This window comes from Somniosus microcephalus, chromosome 12 (assembly GCF_052327205.1).
Source record: "Somniosus microcephalus isolate GS21.2 chromosome 12, FLI_Smic_1.0, whole genome shotgun sequence".
Classification (NCBI taxonomy): Eukaryota; Metazoa; Chordata; class Chondrichthyes; order Squaliformes; family Somniosidae; genus Somniosus; species Somniosus microcephalus.
The window spans coordinates 210654178-210673846 of record NC_140998.1 but is presented as its reverse complement, the minus strand read 5'-3'; the positions used below and the strand labels follow the sequence as shown (position 1 = coordinate 210673846).

At 54.4% G+C, this 19669-nt stretch overlaps 1 protein-coding gene across 1 annotated transcript; it reads right to left on the bottom strand.

The window, feature by feature from the left end:
* Positions 1 to 2205: 2205 nt before the first annotated feature.
* LOC147110001 (C-X-C chemokine receptor type 3-like) lies at positions 2206 to 5924 on the bottom strand. Its single transcript, XM_086004238.1, has one exon. It carries the CDS (start codon positions 5711 to 5713, stop codon positions 4535 to 4537), a length of 1179 nt encoding a protein of 392 aa, XP_085860364.1. The 5' UTR covers positions 5714 to 5924; the 3' UTR covers positions 2206 to 4534.
* Between the last annotated feature and the right edge of the window lie 13745 nt (positions 5925 to 19669).

The window sequence follows — 19669 nt, the reverse complement described above, 5'->3', positions numbered from 1 at the left end:
TGGTGGGTACAGGTCTGTCACTGTATAACACTGGGGTACAGTACTGGTGGGGACAGGTCTGTCACTGTATAACACTGGGGTACAGTACTGGTGGGTAGAGGTCTGTCACTGTATAACACTGGGGTACAGTACTGGTGGGTACAGGTCTGTCACTGTATAACACTGGGGTACAGTACTGGTGGGGACAGGTCTGTCACTATAACACTGGGGTACAGTACTGGTGGGTACAGGTCTGTCACTGTATAACACTGGGGTACAGTACTGGTGGGTACAGGTCTGTCACTGTATAACACTGGGGTACAGTACTGGTGGGTACAGGTCTGTCACTGTATAACACTGGGGTACAGTACTGGTGGGTACAGGTCTGTCACTGTATAACACTGGGGTACAGTACTGGTGGGGACAGGTCTGTCACTGTATAACACTGGGGTACAGTACTGGTGGGTACAGGTCTGTCACTGTATAACACTGGGGTACAGTACTGATGGGTACAGGTCTGTCACTGTATAACACTGGGGTACAGTACTGGTGGGTACAGGTCTGTCACTGTATAACACTGGGGTACAGTACTGGTGGGTACAGGTCTGTCACTGTATAACACTGGGGTACAGTACTGATGGGTACAGGTCTGTCACTGTATAACACTGGGGTACAGTACTGGTGGGTACAGGTCTGTCACTGTGTAACACTGGGGTACAGTACTGGTGGGTACAGGTCTGTCACTGTATAACACTGGGGTACAGTACTGGTGGGTACAGGTCTGTCACTGTATAACACTGGGGTACAGTACTGGTGGGTACAGGTCTGTCACTGTGTAACACTGGGGTACAGTCCTGGTGGGTACAGGTCTGTCACTGTGTAACACTGGGGTACAGTACTGGTGGGTACAGGTCTGTCACTGTATAACACTGGGGTACAGGACTGGTGGGTACAGGTCTGTCACTGTATAACACTGGGGTACAGTACTGGTGGGTACAGGTCTGTCACTGTGTAACACAGGGGTACAGTACTGGTGGGGACAGGTCTGTCACTGTATAACACTGGGGTACAGTACTGGTGGGTACAGGTCTGTCACTGTATAACACTGGGGTACAGTACTGGTGGGTACAGGTCTGTCACTGTATAACACTGGGGTACAGTACTGGTGGGGACAGGTCTGTCATTGTGTAACACTGGGGTACAGTACTGGTGGGGACAGGTCTGTCACTGTATAACACAGGGGTACAGTACTGGTGGGTACAGGTCTGTCACTGTATAACACAGGGGTACAGTACTGGTGGGGACAGGTCTGTCACTGTATAACACTGGGGTACAGTACTGGTGGGTACCGGTCTGTCACTGTATAACACTGGGGTACAGTATTGGTGGGTACAGGTCTGTCACTGTATAACACTGGGGTACAGTACTGGTGGGTACCGGTCTGTCACTGTATAACACTGGGGTACAGTACTGATGGGTACAGGTCTGTCACTGTATAACACTGGGGTACAGTACTGGTGGGTACAGGTCTGTCACTGTATAACACTGGGGTACAGTACTGGTGGGTACCGGTCTGTCACTGTATAACACTGGGGTACAGTACTGGTGGGGACAGGTCTGTCACTGTATAACACTGGGGTACAGTACTGGTGGGTACAGGTCTGTCACTGTATAACACTGGGGTACAGTACTGGTGGGTACAGGTCTGTCACTGTATAACACAGGGGTACAGTACTGGTGGGTACAGGTCTGTCACTGTATAAAACTCGGGCACAGTACTGGTGGGTACAGGTCTGTCACTGTATAACACTGGGGTACAGTACTGGTGGGTACAGGTCTGTCACTGTATAACACTGGGGTACAGTACTGGTGGGGACAGGTCTGTCACTGTATAACACTGGGGTACAGTACTGGTGGGTAGAGGTCTGTCACTGTATAACACTGGGGTACAGTACTGGTGGGTACAGGTCTGTCACTGTATAACACTGGGGTACAGTACTGGTGGGGACAGGTCTGTCACTATAACACTGGGGTACAGTACTGGTGGGTACAGGTCTGTCACTGTATAACACTGGGGTACAGTACTGGTGGGTACAGGTCTGTCACTGTATAACACTGGGGTACAGTACTGGTGGGTACAGGTCTGTCACTGTATAACACTGGGGTACAGTACTGGTGGGTACAGGTCTGTCACTGTATAACACTGGGGTACAGTACTGGTGGGGACAGGTCTGTCACTGTATAACACTGGGGTACAGTACTGGTGGGTACAGGTCTGTCACTGTATAACACTGGGGTACAGTACTGGTGGGTACAGGTCTGTCACTGTATAACACTGGGGTACAGTACTGGTGGGTACAGGTCTGTCACTGTATAACACTGGGGTACAGTACTGATGGGTACAGGTCTGTCACTGTATTACACTGGTGTACAGTACTGGTGGGTACAGGTCTGTCACTGTATAACACTGGGGTACAGTACTGGTGGGTACAGGTCTGTCACTGTATAACACTGGGGTACAGTACTGATGGGTACAGGTCTGTCACTGTATAACACTGGGGTACAGTACTGGTGGGTACAGGTCTGTCACTGTATAACACAGGTACAGTACTGATGGGTACAGGTCTGTCACTGTATAACACTGGGGTACAGTACAGAAGAGTGATCCAGTTAGTCCCACTTCCCCGCACTTTTCCCATTTCCCTGCAATTTTTTTCTCCTCCAAGTAGTTATGGCGACTCGGGAGAGACTCGAACCCACCACCTTTGTAACCTATCAGGAGTGGCACTATCGTCATTTATGCCCCATGGCGATATTTTTCCTTCACTTTATTCCCCGACTGATTCCAAAAGGCGTCCCCCGCCCCTCACCTCATGTTATCGACTGTGACCGGCTGCCTCACCTTGCCCAGTACAGCAGAACCAGAGGGCACGGCTGGCTCTCGAAGGAGGGGTAAATTCACCACTAATCTGCAGCCATATTCCGCCCATCGTGCCTGTGCCGGCTCTTTGAACGAGCTCTCCAATTAGCCCCGCTCTCCCGCCTCGCTCTTTCCCCACAGCCCTGTGAATTTTTCCCTTTTAAGTATTTATCCAATTTACTTTCCGAAAGTTAATATTGAATCTGCTTCCACCGTCCTTTCAGGCAGCGCGTTCCAGATCACAACAACTCGCTGTGGAAAAACAATTCTCCTCATCTCCCCCTCTGGTTCTTTTGCCGATTATCTTAAACCTGTGTCCTCTGGTTACCGACCCTCCTGCCACTGGAAACAGTTTCTCGCTCTCTACTCTATCAAAACCCCTCATGATTTTGAACACCTCTATTAAATCTCCTCTTAACCTTCTCTGCTCCAATTACAAGAATGGTCCCAGGGATGAGGGATTTCAGTGATGTGGAGAGACTGGAGAAGCTGGGGTTGTTCTCCTTAGAGCAGAGAAGGTTAAGGGGAGATTGACCAGAACGGTCCCAGGGATGAGGGACTTCAGTGATGTGGAGAGACTGGAGAAGCTGGGGTTGTTCTCCTTAGAGCAGAGAAGGTTAAGGGGAGATTGACCAGAATGGTCCCAGGGATGAGGGTCTTCAGTTACGTGGAGAGACTGGAGAAGCTGGGGTTGTTCTCCTTAGAGCAGAGAAGGTTAAGGGGAGATTGACCAGAATAGTTCCAGGGTTGAGGGACTTCAGTAATGTGGAGAGACTGGAGAAGCTGGGGTTGTTCTCCTTAGAGCAGAGAAGGTTAAGGGGAGATTGACCAGAATAGTTCCAGGGTTGAGGGACTTCAGTAATGTGGAGAGACTGGAGAAGCTGGGGTTGTTCTCCTTAGAGCAGAGAAAGTTAAGGGGAGATTGACCAGAATGGTCCCAGGGATGAGGGACTTCAGTGATGTGGAGAGACTGGAGAAGCTGGGGATTGTTCTCCTTGGAGCAGAGAAGGTTAAGGGGAGATTGACCAGAATGGTCCCAGGGATGAGGGACTTCAGTTACGTGGATAGACTGGAGAAGCTGGGGATTGTTCTCCTTGGAGCAGAGAAGGTTGAGAGGAGATTTGATCGAGGTGTTCAAAATCATGAGGGGTCTGGACAGAGTAGATGGAGAGAGACTGTTCCCATTGGCGGGAGGGTCGAGAACCAGAGGACACAGATTGAAGGTGATTGGCAGAAGGTTCAACGGCGACATGGGGAAAAACCTTTTACTCAGCGAGTGGTTATGATCTGGAATGCTCTGCCTGAGAGGGTGGTGGAGGCAGATTCAATCGTGGCTTTCAAAAGGGAATTGGATAAGTAGCTGAAAGAAAAGAAATTTGCGGGGCTATGTGGAAAGGGCGGGGGAGTGGGACTAGCTGAAGTGGTCTTGCAGAGAGCCGGCACGGGCTTGAGAGGCCGAATGGCCTCCTTCTGTGCTGTGACCATTCCATGATTCTAGGATTCTAAGGAGAACAACCCCCGTTTCAACAATATCTCATCGATCGTAACTGAAGTCCCTCCACCCTACTCCTGGTACCATTCTGGCCAAAGCCCCCTCTGCTGCTCCAAGTGTTGGCCGGCGGTCTGACCCGCCGATCAGAATCCGGAATACGAAGTGTCGCCGGACTCGGAGACCGACATGATGGATTGCCTGCGGCTGGGCCTGCTGTACTTGGCCGCGAACGCCTGGCTGATGCAGCCCCCGTCCCGCAGGACCTCCAGCAGGTGCCTCCTGAACTTCATCCCGACGAAGGCGTACAGGAAGGGGTTGAGGCAGCAGTGGAGGTAGCCCAGGCAGCCCGTGAGGGAGTAGCTGGTGTCCATCCCGCTCTCCAGGGCGCAGTCCCTCCGTATGGTGCCCAGCCTGTGCAAGGTCTCGAGGAACATGACGACGTTGTAAGGGGTCCAGCAAAGGACAAAGGCGGTGACGACCACCGCGATGACCTTGATGGCTTTGCGCTCTTTCTTCCGCTGCAGGTTACAGGAACGGTTGAGCGTCCTGATGATGTTCAGGTAGCAGTAGGCCATAACCGCCATGGGGATAAGGAAGCCCGTAATGTGATAAAAAAACCGCAAGCCCAGGATCCAGCCTTGCATGTTCTCTCCATAGTCATGCAAGCATTGCACAGAGCCATTAGAATATTGTGGCCGCAGGAACAGGAAATCAGGAATGGTTAAGAGCAGGCAGAAGGACCAGACCACAAGGCAGATGATGTAGACCCTCCAAGACCGCCGCCTTTTGTACATCTGAACCGCGTGCACGATGGACAGGTAGCGGTCAAAACTGATGCACCCCAGGAGATAGATGCTGCAGTAGAAGTTGAGGTTATAGAGCGCCCCGATCATCTTGCAGATTACTGTCCCGAAGACCCAGCCCCGAGCCGCCTCGACGGCCCAGAAGGGCATGCTGACCGCCAGGAGGGTGTCCGCCACGGCCAGGTGGAGAATGTAGGTCTCGGTCACCGCCAGCGTCCGCAGGTTCCTCATCAGGACCACTGCCACCGCCCCGTTCCCAATCAGCCCGACGAGAAAGATGGCAGAGTAGAAGATGGGGAGGAAGATCTGGTGAAAGGCGACACTGCGCACGGGGTCGCAGGGCTCATCGGGGCAGACAACGCTGCTGTCACATGGATAATAGCTGTCATTTTGGAGATAGTCTGAGCTGTCGTTGCATAAATGAGACAAATTTTCATAGTCACAAAGAAAGTCCTGCAAGAGAATTAACAGCACGTTAGCTGAAGTTAAATACAAAAATGTCAAAATCATTAAGAACATAAGAAATAGGAGCAGGAGTCAGCCATTCGGCCCCTCGAGCCTGCTCCACCATTCAATAAGATCATGGCTGATCATCGACCTCATCTCAGATGCAATATAATGTGGATAATTGCGAGGTTATCCACTTTGGTGTCAAAAACAGGAAGGCAGATTATTATCTGAATAGCAATAGATTGGGAGAAGGGGAAGTGCAACAAGACCTGGGTGTCCTTGTGCACCAGTCGCTGAAGGTAAGCATGCAGGTGCAGCAGGCGGTTAAGAAGGCAAATGGTGTGTTGGCCTTCATAGCGAGAGGGTTCGAGTACAGGAACAAGGATGTCTTGCTGCAGTTGTACAGGGCCTTGGTGAGACCACATCTTGAGTACTGTGTGCAGTTTTGGTCGCCTTATCTGAGGAAGGATGTTCTTGCCATGGAGGGAGTGCAGCGAAGATTCACCAGGCTGATACCTGGGATGGCAGGAATGACGTATGAGGAGAGCTTGGGTCAATTGGGCTTATACTCGCTGGAGTTTAGAAGAATACCCATTCTGCACAATCTCTCCTCATAGGACAACCCTTTCATCCCAGGAATCAATCTGGTGAACCTTCGTTATACCACCTCTAAGGCAAGTATATACTTTCCTCAGATAAGGAGACCAAAACTGTGCACAGTACTCCAGGTGTGGTCTCACCAAAGCCCTGTACAATTGTAGCGAGACTTCCTTACTCTTGTACTCCCACCCCCTTGCAATAAAGGACAATTGCTTGCTGTACCTGCACGCTAACTCTCGGAGGGCTAGATTTTCGGGGAGCCGTCAGGCGGGGTTTCAGGCGTGTGGGGGGGGACGGGGAAATCCCGAATTTGGGGGTCCCGCCACCATCCCGCCCAAAACCCCGCCCCACGTAAGTTTCAGGGGCGGCGGGTACCTGCCCCGCACTGGGACCCACTGAAACCAGGCGGGAAGGGATTAGTGCCAATTAACTGCCTGTTAACAGGTAGTTAACAGGCAGTTTTTAGCCTAATCCCTATTTTGAGGGGTTTCGTGTGGGTTTCCCGACGGCTCCAAACCACGCCAGGTTGGAGCGGCTGGCCGTCGGGTTGAAGGAGTTGGAGGGGTCGCGATGTCGGTGTTCAGGTGAGTGATGGTTGCATGAGTGTAAAGGTAAGTGTGTTTGGTGTGTCTAAAGTGTGTAAAGAAGTTTAAATTACCTGTACTTACCTTCACAGCCTTTCTTCCTGTAGCCGTCGGGAGCTGCATCACTCAGCCGGCACTGAAAGCTGAACGGCTGCGATCTGTCAAAAGTGACAGCCTTCAGCTTTGAGTGCTGCTGAGAGTTCTATCTGAGTCTGTGCAGAAGGACTCATGTTAGAACTCGGACTGTCAGTGTTTCACTGGGCGGGCTCAACAAGGTCAATCAAGGGAAAATCGCGTGGATTGGCCAGACGTCGAAGTAGGCGGGTCAAAAACCCGAAAGGGGAAGTCCCGCCTTCTTCCCGACAGGTTCGGCAAAATCTACCCCTCTGTGTTTCCTGTACGAGGACACCTGAATCTCTCTGAACACCAACATTTAATCGTTTCTCACCATTTCAAAAATATTCTATTTTTTCTATTAAAAAAAAGGCCGGAAGCGGTCGCCTTTAAATAGCGCTCCCCCAGTCCCTTCCCGACTGCAAAACGCTCCCCTCAACCTGTCGTTGCTAGCGGCAGGCGGTACGGCAGGGGGCGCCACTCAATATCCGGTCCGTGGCGCTACCGGGGCGTTGCACGCTCGACTGACGTCACGATCTGCCGGCGCAGGAGATCGTGGCGGTCGTGTTTAGCGCCGCTGCAAAATATCTGGACAATTCCGCGAGCGGCACAAACATCGCCGCGCCCGGGCGCCAGTTCCTTTGCGCCCCATTAGCGCCCTCATGAGCTAACGGGAGGCGCAAACCAACCGAATTTTGCCCCCATTGTGTCCTCCTCACATCTTAAACAAAAGGTCAGGAGAAAACCGCAATGTTGGCAATCTGGAATGTCAATCAATATAATATCTTACAATCACCGCAACGAGCACTTATATAGCAGTTTAATGTTTTAATAGGTTTCAAGGTGCCTCACAGGAGATTAATCAAGACAAAAATTCGATTTATTCCCTCGACCAACATCACTTAAAACAAAAAACGATGATCTGGTCATTATCATATTGCTGTTTGCGGGAGCTTGCTGTGCGCAAATGCTCTGCCGCGTTTCCCACATCACAACAGTGAGCGCACTTCAAAAAAGTATTTCGTTAGGCTGTGAAGCGCTTTGGGACGTCCTGAGGTGGTGAAAGGCGCTGGAGAAATGTGAGTCTGTCTTTCGAAAACTCCCAATTGTCACTGATGCGAAAATGTAGCTCGACAAGAGAAGACTTGCAACAACTCATCGTTGGAAACCCAGAGACCAACAGAAGCCGTGGGGATGTGGTCGACTCATTACAGACTGCTCGAAACCCACAAGGGGGTTAGAAAAGAAATAGTACCTTGTAATTCACTGTGACTTTATTTAAGAGGTGTTTGGGTTGGGCGAGGGAGGCTCAAAAGACACAGGTCTTACACAACGGACCAAGATTATTACATGGTTAACTGCTAGTTAACTTAGAAACACAGAAACATAGAAGATAGGAGCAGGAGTCGGCCATTCGGCCCCTCGAGCCTGCTCCACCATTTAATGAGATCATGGCTGATCATCCAAATTCAGTACCCGGTCCCTGCCTTCTCCCCATACCCCTTGATCCCTTTAGCCTTAAGAAATATATCTCACTCCTTCTTGAATATATTTAATGAATTGGCTTCAACTGCCTTCTGTGGCAGAGAATTCCACAGGTTCACCACTCTCTTGGTGAAGAAATTCCTCCTCATTTCAGTCCTAAATGGCTTACCCCTTATCCTTAGACTGTGACCCCTGGTTCTGGACTCCCCGGCCATCGGGAATATCTTTCCTGCATCTAGTCTGTCTAGTCCTGTTAAAATTTTATAAGTTTCAATGAGACCCCCTCTCATTCTTCTAAACTCCAGCGAGTATAAGCCCAATCGACCCAATCTCTCCTCATACGTCGTTCCTGCCATCCCAGGTATCAGTCTGGTACTTATACTTGCATTGGAAGCAGTTCAGAGATGATTCACGAGGTTGATTCCAGAGATGAGGAGTTTGACTTATGAGGAAAGGTTGAGCAGGTTGGGCCGATGCTCATTGGAGTTTAGAAGAATGAGAGGGGATCTTATTGAAACATATAAGATTCTGAGGGGGCTCGACAGGGTAGATGCAGAGAGGATGTTTCCCCTCGTGGGGAAATCTAGAACTCGGGGCACAGTTTCAGAATAAAGTGTCGCCCTTTGAGAACTGAGATGAGGAGGAATTTCTTCTCTCAGAGGGTTGAAAATCTGTGGAATTCTCTGCCCCAGAGAGCCTTGGAACTGGGTCATTAAATACATTTAAGGTGGAGATAGACAGATTTTTACAAGATAAGGGAGTGAAGGGTTATGGGGAGTGGGCAGGGAAGTGGCTTTGATCCCAAGATCAGCCATGATCTTATTGAATGGCGGAGCAGGCTTGAGGGGCCAAGTGGCCTATTCCTGCTCCTATTTCTTATGTTCTTAAGTAGTACAAGCTGTGGATCAGTGGGTAGCACCCTTGCCTCTGAATCAGAAGGTCGTGGGTTCAAACTCGCCACTCCAAAGACTTGAGCACAAAATCCAGGCCGACTCTCCCCAGCGCCAGTGCTGAGGGAGCGCCGTACTGTCAGAGGGGCAGTACTGAGGGAGCGCCGCACTGTCGGAGGGGCAGTACTGAGGGAGCGCCGCACTGTCGGAGGGATAGTACTGAGGGAGCGCCGCACTGTCGGAGGGGCAGTACTGAGGGAGCGCCGCACTGTCGGAGGGTCGGTACTGAGGGAGCGCCACACTGTCAGAGGGGCGGTACTGAGGGAGCGCTGCACGGTCGAAGGGGCAGTACTGAGGGAACGCTGCACTGTCGGAGGGGCGGTACTGAGGGAGCGCCGCACTGTCGGAGGGGCAGTACTGAGGGATTACTGCACTGTCGGAGGGGCAGTACTGAGGGATTACTGCACTGTCGGAGGGGCAGTACTGAGGGAGCGCCACGCTGTCGGAGGGGCAGTACTGAGGGATTACCGCACTGTCGGAGGGGCAGTACTGAGGGAGCGCCGCACTGTCGGAGGGGCAGTACTGAGGGAGCGTCGCACTGTCGGAGGGGCAGTACTGAGGGAGTGCCGCACTGTCGGAGGGGCAGTACTGAGGGAGCGCCGCACTGTCGGAGGGGCAGTACTGAGGGACTGCCGCACTGTCGGAGGGGCAGTACTGAGGGAGCGCTGCACTGTCGGAGGGGCAGTCCTGAGAGAGCGCCGCACTGTCAGAGGGGCTGCACTGAGGGAGTGCCGCACTGTCAGAGGGGCAGTACTGAGGGAGTGCCGCACTGTCAGAGGGGCGGTACTGAGGGAGTGCTGCACTGTCAGAGGTGCCGTCTTTCGGATGAGACATTAAACCGAGGCCCCATCTGCTCTCTCAGGTGGATGTAAAAGATCCCACGGCCACCATGTCGAAGAAGAGCAGGGGGAGTTCTCCCTGGTGTCTTGGGGCCAATATTTATCCCTCAACCAACATCGCTAAAAAAACGATGATCTGGTCGTTATCACATTGCTATTTGTGGGAGCTAGCTGTGCGCAAATTGACTGCCGCGTTTCCTACATTACAACACTTCAAAAGTACTTCATTGGCTGTAAAGTGCTTTGAGACACCCTGAGGTGGTGAAAGGCGCTATAGAGATGCAAGTCTCTCTTTGTCTTTCTGTAGCTTGGAGACAGGTACCAGGCAATGAAGAGACATGGAAGGACTGAAGTCAATCAGCAGGTGGAGGTTGTGGTTGCCGGTCATTGCGATAAACAAAACAACAATCGCACAGGTTTCTGCCAGTCAGCGAGTGTGCAATTCACACCTTGAGATAGAGCGGCCGATTTTGGTTTCGGGTTGGTTCTCAGCTTCCTGCCCCGGGCGCGCTTGTTTACACGACTGAAGATTAAAGCTCCTTAGCCGAGAGCAATTCTGATCTGGCCGGCCTCACCCAGCGCGACCGGCTGGGGAAGGGTTGGGGTTGGGGGGTGGGGGTGGTATAAGCGGGTCTCAGTGCCGCAGGGGGTTAGGGAGGGGGAGCAAACCTAACCTCGCACCCCGACCCTCCCCAAACCGCCCCCCCGCCCTTCTCAACCCCCCCTCGCCGCTTTCCCTGCGGGACAGGGCACGTGAGCCGATAGCGTGCCGAGGGCGCCATCCAGGGCTGGCCACGATGCCTCCCGCGGTCGAATAGCTCACCCCCAGCCACCGTCCAAGCGGGCGCACTTGGAGAACGGCAACTTGGGTGAGGAACATTCAGGGGAGGAGCAGCGATTAAAACCTGAGAGCGTAAGAACGCAGACTTAACACTCATGGGTTGCTTTTTAGGGGGACTTTGGTAACAGGAAGTCCTTCATTGGGTCGCCAAAACAAAGACATGGACCATGTACAGCAGGCACTGGAGAGGTACCACCAATGCTGCCTCCGCAAGATCCTGCAAATCCATTGGCAGGATAGGCGCACCAACGTCAGTGCTCTCGCTCAGGCCAACATCCCCAGTATCGAAGCTCTGACCACGCTCGATCAGTTCCGATGGATGGGTCACATCGTCCGCATGCTCAATACGAGACTCCCAAAACAAGCGCTCTACTCGGAGCTCCAGGTGGGCAGAGGAAACGCTACAAGGACATCCTCAAAGCCTCCTTGAAAAAGTGTAACATCCCCACCGACACCTGGGAACCCCTGGCCCAAGACCGCACAAAGTGGAGGAGAAGCATCCGGGAAGGCGTCGAACACCTCGAGTCTCTTCGTCGGGAGCAAGCGGAAGCCAAGCGCAAACAGCGGAAGGAGCGCACGTCAACCCAAGCACCCCACCCACCCGCCCCCTTCAACCACCGTCTGCCCCACCTGTGACAGAGACTGTAGGTCCCGCACTGGACTCATCAGTCTCCTGAGAACGCATTTTTAATGTGGAAGCAAGTCATCCTCGGTTCCGAGGGACTGCCTAAGAAGGAGGGATTTGATTCGTAATAGGTTACAGCCATCTCACCATTTTTGGTCAAAGAAAGATCTTATCATCTGATGCAGATCCTCCACACTCCAACATCTCTGGCCCTGTCACAACCCAGCTTGTCTCTCTCAGTGTTACCTTGCTATTTCTGCCCTTGGCCTCCAATATCCCCCCATCCTCCAACAACCACAACATCTTGCATTTATATAGCGCCTTTAAAGTAGTAAACCGTTCCCAAGGCGCTTCACAGGAGCGATTATCAGACAAAATTTGACACCGAGCCACATCAGGAGATATTGGGACGGGCGACCAAAAGCTTGGTCAAAGAGGTCGGTTTTAAGGAGCGTCTTAAAGGAGGAGAGAGAGGCGGAGAGGTTTAGGGAGGGAATTCCAGAGCTCGGGGCCCAGGCGGCTGAAGGCACGGCCGCCAATGGTGGAGCGATGGAAATCGGGGGGTGCGCGAGAGGCCAGACTTGGTGGAGCGCAGAGATCTGGGAGGATTGTAGAAGGCTACAGAGATAGGGATCTTCAATGAAAGAAAGACTTGGATTTATATAGCACCTTTCACGATTACCGGACGTCCCAAAGCGCTTTACAGCCAATGAAGGACTTTTTTCGAAGTGTGGTCACTGTTGTAATGTGGGAAAGTCGGCAGCCAATTTGCGCACAGCAAGCTCCCACAGACAGCAATGAGATAATGACCAGATCATCTGTTTTAGTGATGTTGATTGAGGGATAAATATTGGCTCCAGGACACCGGGGAGAACCCCCCCTGCTCTTCTTCGTAATAGTGGCCGTTGGATCTTTTACGTCCACCTGCGAGGGCAGATGGGGCCTCGGTTTAATGTCTGGTCCGAAGGACGGCACCTCCGACAGTGCAGCGCTCTCTCAGTACTGCCCCTCTGACAGTGCTGCGCTCCCTCAGTACTGCCTCTCCGACAGTGCGGCGCTCCCTCAGTACTGCCCCTCCGACAGTGCGGCGCTCCCCCAGTACTGCCCCTCTGACAGTGCGGCGCTCCCTCAGTACTGCCCCTCCGACAGTGCGGCGCTCCCCCAGTACTGCCCCTCTGACAGTGCTGCGCTCCCTCAGTACTGCCCCTCCGACAGTGCGGCGCTCCCCCAGTACTGCCCCTCAGACAGTGCGGCGCTCCCTCAGTACTGCCCCTCCGACAGTGCGGCGCTCCCTCAGTACTGCCCCTCGGCCAGTGCGGTGCTCCCTCAGTACAGCCCCTCCGACAGTGCGGCTCTCCCTCAATACTGCCCCTCCGACAGTGCCGCGCTCCCTCAGTACTGCCCCTCCGACAGTGCGGCGCTCACTCAGAACTGCCCCTCCGACAGTGCGGCGCTCCCTCAGTACTGCCCCTCCGACAGTGCAGCGTTCCCTCAGTACTGCCCCTCCGACAGTGCGGCGTCCCTCAGTACTGCCCCTCCGACAGTGCAGCGCTCCCTCAGTACTGCCCCTCCGACAGTGCGGCGTTCCCTCAGTACTGCCCCTCCGACAGTGCGGCGCTCCCTTAGTACTGCCCCTCCGACAGTGCGGCGCTCCCTCAGTACTGCCCCTCTGACAGTGCGGCGCTCCCTCAGTACTGCCCCTCCGACAGTGCGGCGCTCACTCAGTACTGCCCCTCCGACAGTGCGGCGCTCCCTCAGTACCGCCCCTCCGACAGTGCGGCACTCCCTCAGTACTGCCCCTCCGACAGTGCGGCGTTCCCTCAGTACTGCCCCTCCGACAGTGCGGCGTCCCTCAGTACTGCCCCTCCGACAGTGCGGCGTCCCTCAGTACTGCCCCTCCGACAGTGCGGCGTTCCCTCAGTACTGCCCCTCCGACAATGCGGCGCTCCCTCAGTACTAACCCTCCGACAGTGCGGCGTCCCTCAGTACTGCCCCTCCGACAGTGCGGCGTCCCTCAGTACTGCCCCTCCGACAGTGCGGCGCTCCCTTAGTATTGCCCCTCCGACAGTGCGGCGTCCCTTAGTACTGCCCCTCCGACAGTGCGGCGCTCCCTCAGTACTGCCCCTCCGACAGTGCGGCACTCCCTCAGTACTGCCCCTCCGACAGTGCGGCACTCCCTCAGTACTGCCCCTCCGACAGTGCGGCGCTCCCTCAGTACTGCCCCTCCGACAGTGTGGCGTCCCTCAGTACTGCCCCTCCGACAGTGCGGCGCTCCCTCAGTACTGCCCCTCCGACAGTGCGGCGCTCCCTCAGTACTGCCCCTCCGACAGTGCGGCGCTCCCTCAGTACTGCCCCTCCGACAGTGCGGCGCTCCCTCAGTACTGCCCCTCCGACAGTGCGGCATTCCCTCAGTACTGCCCCTCCGACAGTGCTGCGCTCCCTCAGTACTGCCCCTCCGACAGTGCGGCGCTCCCCCAGTACTGCCCCTCTGACAGTGCTGCACTCCCTCAGTACTGCCTCTCCGACAGTGCAGCGCTCCCTCAGTGCTGCCCCTCCGACACTGCGGCTCTCCCTCAGTACTGCCCCACCGACAGTGCTGCTCTCCCTCAGTACTGCCCCTCTGACAGTGCTGCACTCCCTCAGTACTGCCTCTCCGACAGTGCGGCGTCCCTCAGTACTGACCCTCCGACAGTGCGGCGTTCCCTCAGTACTGCCCCTCCGACAGTGCGGCGTCCCTCAGTACTGCCCCTCCGACAGTGCGGCGCTCCCTCAGTACTGCCCCTCCGACAGTGCGGTGTCCCTCAGTACTGCCCCTCCGACAGTGCGGCGCTCCCTCAGTACTGCCCCTCCGACAGTGCGGCGCTCCCTCAGTACTGCCCCTCCGACAGTGCGGCGCTCCCTCAGTACTGCCCCTCCAACAGTGCGGTGTCCGTCAGTACTGCCCCTCCGACAGTGCGGCGCTCCCTCAGTGCTGCCCCTCCGACAGTGCGGCGTTCCCTCAGTACTGCCCCTCCGACAGTGCGGCGCTCCCTCAGTACTGCCCCTCCGACAGTGCGGCGCTCCCTCAGCACTGCCCCTCCGACAGTGCGGCGCTCCCTCAGTACTGCACCTCCGACAGTGCGGCAATCCCTCAGTACTGCCCCCCCTCAGTACTGCCCCTCTGACAGTGCTGCACTCCCTCAGTACTGCCTCTCCGACAGTGCGGCGCTCCCTCAGTACTGCCCCTCCGACAGTGCTGCACTCCCTCAGTACTGCCTCTCCGACAGTGCGGCACTCTCTCAGCACTGCCCTTCCGACAGTGCGGCGCTCCCTCAGTACTGCCCCTCTGACAGTGCTGCACTCCCTCAGTACTGCCTCTCCGACAGTGCGGCGCTCCCTCAGTACTGCCCCTCCGACAGTGCGGCGCTCCCTCAGTACTGCCCCTCCGACAGTGCGGCACTCTCTCAGCACTGCCCCTCCGACAGTGCGGCGCTCCCTCAGTACTGCCCCTCCGACAGTGCGGCGTCCCTCAGTACTGCCCCTCCGACAGTGCGGCGCTCCCTCAGTACTGCCCCTCCGACAGTGCGGCGTCCCTCAGTACTGCCCCTCCGACAGTGCGGCGTCCCTCAGTACTGCACTGGGAGTGTCAGCCTAGGTTATTGTGCTCTAATCTCTGGGGTGGGTCTTGAAGCCACAACCGTTCTGACTCAGAGGCGAGGTTGCTGCCCAGTGAGCTGTGTCTGACACTGCGCTGAAATCAAAACTTATTGCACCATCCTCTACTCTTACTCATCCTTATCCCTGGTCCCCCAAACTGTGGAACTCCTTCCCTCCCTCAATCCTCCTTCAAACACTCAAGCCTGGCGCCTATTACTACAAAGACATCGTCTGGTCTTCTACTATTTTCGACCTTGCTGGAGTTCGGCGACATTGAACAATGTGAGAGGAGAGTGAAAGAGGAAGGAGTCTTTGAAAATAACACAAACTTCCTGATCATAATGAAAGCGATAAAAAAAACGACCACAGCACCTGTGGGATTTCAGATTCTAAGCTAGAGATTACAGTTTTCAAGATTAGTTGGGGCACAATATGTGTATTTTTATGACATTCCTCGGTCTGATATTGTAAGCGAAGTGCCAACCACTTCGTGATAAATGGATTAACGCCACTGTTAAAACACTACTCAGAGGCAGACCATGCTAAGCCAGTGTATATCATGACAAAAGCCCATTGCCAAAACCCTAACTCTCCCATCGAAGCCCATCCCTCCAGTACCCTAACTCTCCCATCGAAGCCCATCCCTCCAGTAACCTAACTCTCCCATCGAAGCCCATCCCTCCAGTACCCTAACTCTCCCATCGAAGCCAATCCCTCCAGTACCCTAACTCTCCCATTGAAGACCATCCCTCCAGTAACAACTCTCCCATCGAAGCCCAACCCTCCAGTACCCTAACTCTCCCATCGAAGCCCATCCCTCCAGTACCCTAACTCTCCCATCAAAGCCCATCCCTCCAGTACCCTAACTCTCCCATCGAAGCCCATCCCTCCAGTACCCTAACTCTCCCATCGAAGCCCATCCCTCCAGTACCCTAACTCTCCCATCGAAGCCCATCCCTCCAGTACCCTAACTCTCCCATCGAAGCCCATCCCTCCAGTACCCTAACTCTCCCATCGAAGCCCATCTCTCCAGCACCCTAACTCTCCCATCGAAGCCCATCCCTCCAGTACACTAACTCTCCCATCGAAGCCCATCCCTCCAGTACCCTAGCTCTCCCATCAAAGCCCATCCCTCCAGTACCCTAACTCTCCCATCGAAGCCCATCGCTCCAGTACCCAAACTCTCCCATCGAAGCCCATCCCTCCAGTACCCTAACTCTCCCATCGAAGCCCATCCCTCCAGTACCCTAACTCTCCCATCGAAGCCCATCTCTCCAGCACCCTAACTCTCCCATCGAAGCCCATCCCTCCAGTACAGTAACTCTCCCATCGAAGCCCATCTCTCCAGCACCCTAACTCTCCCATCGAAGCCCATCCCTCCAGTACCCTAACTCTCCTATCGAAGCCCATCCCTCCAATACCCTAACTCTCCCATCGAAGCCCATCCCTCCAGTACACTAACTCTCCCATCGAAGCCCATCCCTCCAGTACCCTAACTCTCCCATGGAAGCCCATCCCTCCAGTACCCTAACTCTCCCATCGAAACACAACCCCTCCAGTACCCTAACTCTCCCATCAAAGCCCATCCCTCCAGTACCCTAACTCTCCCATCGAAGCCCATCCCTCCAGTACCCTAACTCTCCTATCGAAGCCCATCTCTCCAGTACCCTAACTCTCCCATCGAAGCCCATCCCTCCAGTACCCTAACTCTCCCATCGAAGCCCATCCCTCCAGTACCCTAACTCTCACATCGAAGCCCATCCCTCCAGTACCCTAACTCTCCCATCGAAGCCCATCCCTCCAGTACCCTAACTCTCCCATCAAAGCCCATCCCTCCAGTACCCTAACTCTCCCATTGAACACCATCCTCTGAACTCGCATCTTTCTGCAGTTTCTCTCCGATCTCCCCTCATCCCCTCTCCAAGCTCATCATGTCCATGAGACCAAGCACCTGCTCCCTCGACCCTATTCCCACCAAACTGCTGACTGCCCAGCTTCCCTTCGTGGCTCCCAGGTTAGCTGACATTGTTAACGGTGCTCTCTGCTCAGGACATGTCCCACTCCTTCAAACCTGGCGTCATCACCCCTCTCCTCAAAAAACTGTTCCTTGACCTGTCTGTCCTTGCAATCTCCCGCTCCATCTCAAGCCTCCCTTTCCTCTCTGAAGTCCTTGAACGTGTTATCACCTTCTAAATCCGCGCCCATCTTTCCCGCAATTCCGTGTTTAAATCCTCCAATTAGGTTTCTGCCCTTGCCACAGTACCGAAATAGCTCTCATTAAAGTCATAAATGACATCCTATGGGACTGTAATCATGGTAAACTATCCCTCCTCGTCCTTCTTGACTTGTCTGCAGCCTTTGACACGGTTGACCACTCCATCCTTCTCCAACACCTCTCCACCATCGTCCAGCTGGGTGGGACTGCACTCGCCTGGTTCCATTCTTCTCTATCTAATCGTAGCCAGAGAATCACCTGCAACGGCTTCTCTTCCTGCTCCCGCATCGTTACCTCTGGTGTTCCCCAAGGATCTATTCTTGGGCCCCTCCTATTTCTCATCTACATGTTGCCCCTTGGTTACATCATCTGAAAACACAGCGCCAGTTTCCACATGTGCGCTGACGACACCCAGCTCTACCTCACTACCGCTTCTCTCGACCCCTCCACGGTCTCTAAATTGTCAGACTGCTTGTCCGACATCCAGTTCTGGCTGAGCAGAAATTTTCTCCAACTAAATATCGGGAAGACCGAAGCCATTGTTTTCGTTCCCCGCCACAAACTCCGTTCCCGAGCCACCGACTCCATCCCTCTCCCGAACATCTGTCTGAGGCTGAACCACACTGTTCGCAACCTTGGTGTCATATTTGACCCTGAAATGAGCTTCCGACCACATATCCGCAGCATAACTAAGACCGCCTACTTCCACCTCCGTAACATCGCCCGTCTCCGCCCTTGCCTCAGCTCATCCGCTGCTGAAACCCTCATCCATGCCTTTGTTACCTCCAGACTTGACTATTACAACGCACTCCTGGCCGGCCTCCCACAATCCACCCCACGTAAACTTGAGGTCATCCAAAACTCGGCTGCCCCGTGCCCTAACTCGCACCCAGTCCCGTTCACCCATCACCCCTGTGCTCGCTGACATACATTGGCTTCCAGTTAAACAGCGCCTCGATTTTAAAATTCTCAATCTCGTTTTCAAATCCCTCCATGGCCTCCTCGCCCCTCCCTATCTCTGTAACCTCCTCCAGCCCCTACAACCCTCCCTATCTCTGTAACCTCCTCCAGCCCCTACAACCCTCCCTATCTCTGTAACCTCCTCCAGCCCCTACAACCCTCCCTATCTCTGTAACCTCCTCCAGCCCCCTGCACCCCTCCCTATCTCTGTAACCTCCTCCAGCTCCTACAACCCTCCCTATCTCTGTAACCTCCTCCAGCTCCTACAACCCTCCCTATCTCTGTAACCTCCTCCAGCCCCTACAACCCTCCCTATCTCTGTAACCTCCTCCAGCTCCTACAACCCTCCCTATCTCTGTAACCTCCTCCAGCCCCTACAACCCTCCCTATCTCTGTAACCTCCTTCAGCCCCTACAGCCCTCCCTATCTCTGTAACCTCCTCCAACCCCCTACAACCCTCCCTATCTCTGTAACCTCCTCCAGCTCCTACAACCCTCCCTATCTCTGTAACCTCCTCCAGCCCCTACAACCCTCCCTATCTCTGTAACCTCCTTCAGCCATTACAGCCCTCCCTATCTCTGTAACCTCCTCCAACCCCCTACAACCCTCCCTATCTCTGTAACCTCCTCCAGCCCCTACAACCTTCCCTATCTCAGTAACCTCCTCCAGCCCCTACAACCCTCCCTATCTCTGTAACCTCCTCCAACCCCCTACAACCCTCCCTATCTCTGTAACCTCCTCCAGCCCCTACAACCCTCCCTATCTCAGTAACCTCCTCCAGCCCCTACAACCCTCCCTATCTCAGTAACATCCTCCAGCCCCTACAACCCTCCCTATCTCTGTAACCTCCTCCAGCCCCTACAACCCTCCCTATCTCTGTAACCTCCTCCAGCTCCTACAACCCTCCCTATCTCTGTAACCTCCTCCAGCCCCATACAACCCTCCCTATCTCGGTAACCTCCTCCAGCCCCTACAACCCTCCCTATCTCTGTAACCTCCTTCAGCCCCTACAGCCCTCCCTATCTCTGTAACCTTCTCCAAACCCCTACAACCCTCCCTATCTCGGTAACCTCCTCCAGCCCCTACAACCCTCCCTATCTCTGTAACCTCCTTCAGCCCCTACAGCCCTCCCTATCTCTGTAACCTTCTCCAAACCCCTACAACCCACCCTATCTC

Coding starts and splice junctions, on each gene's coding strand:
- LOC147110001 (XM_086004238.1), bottom strand. CDS start 5,713: ATGTTCTTAATGATTTTGACATTTTTGTATTTAACTTCAGCTAACGTG.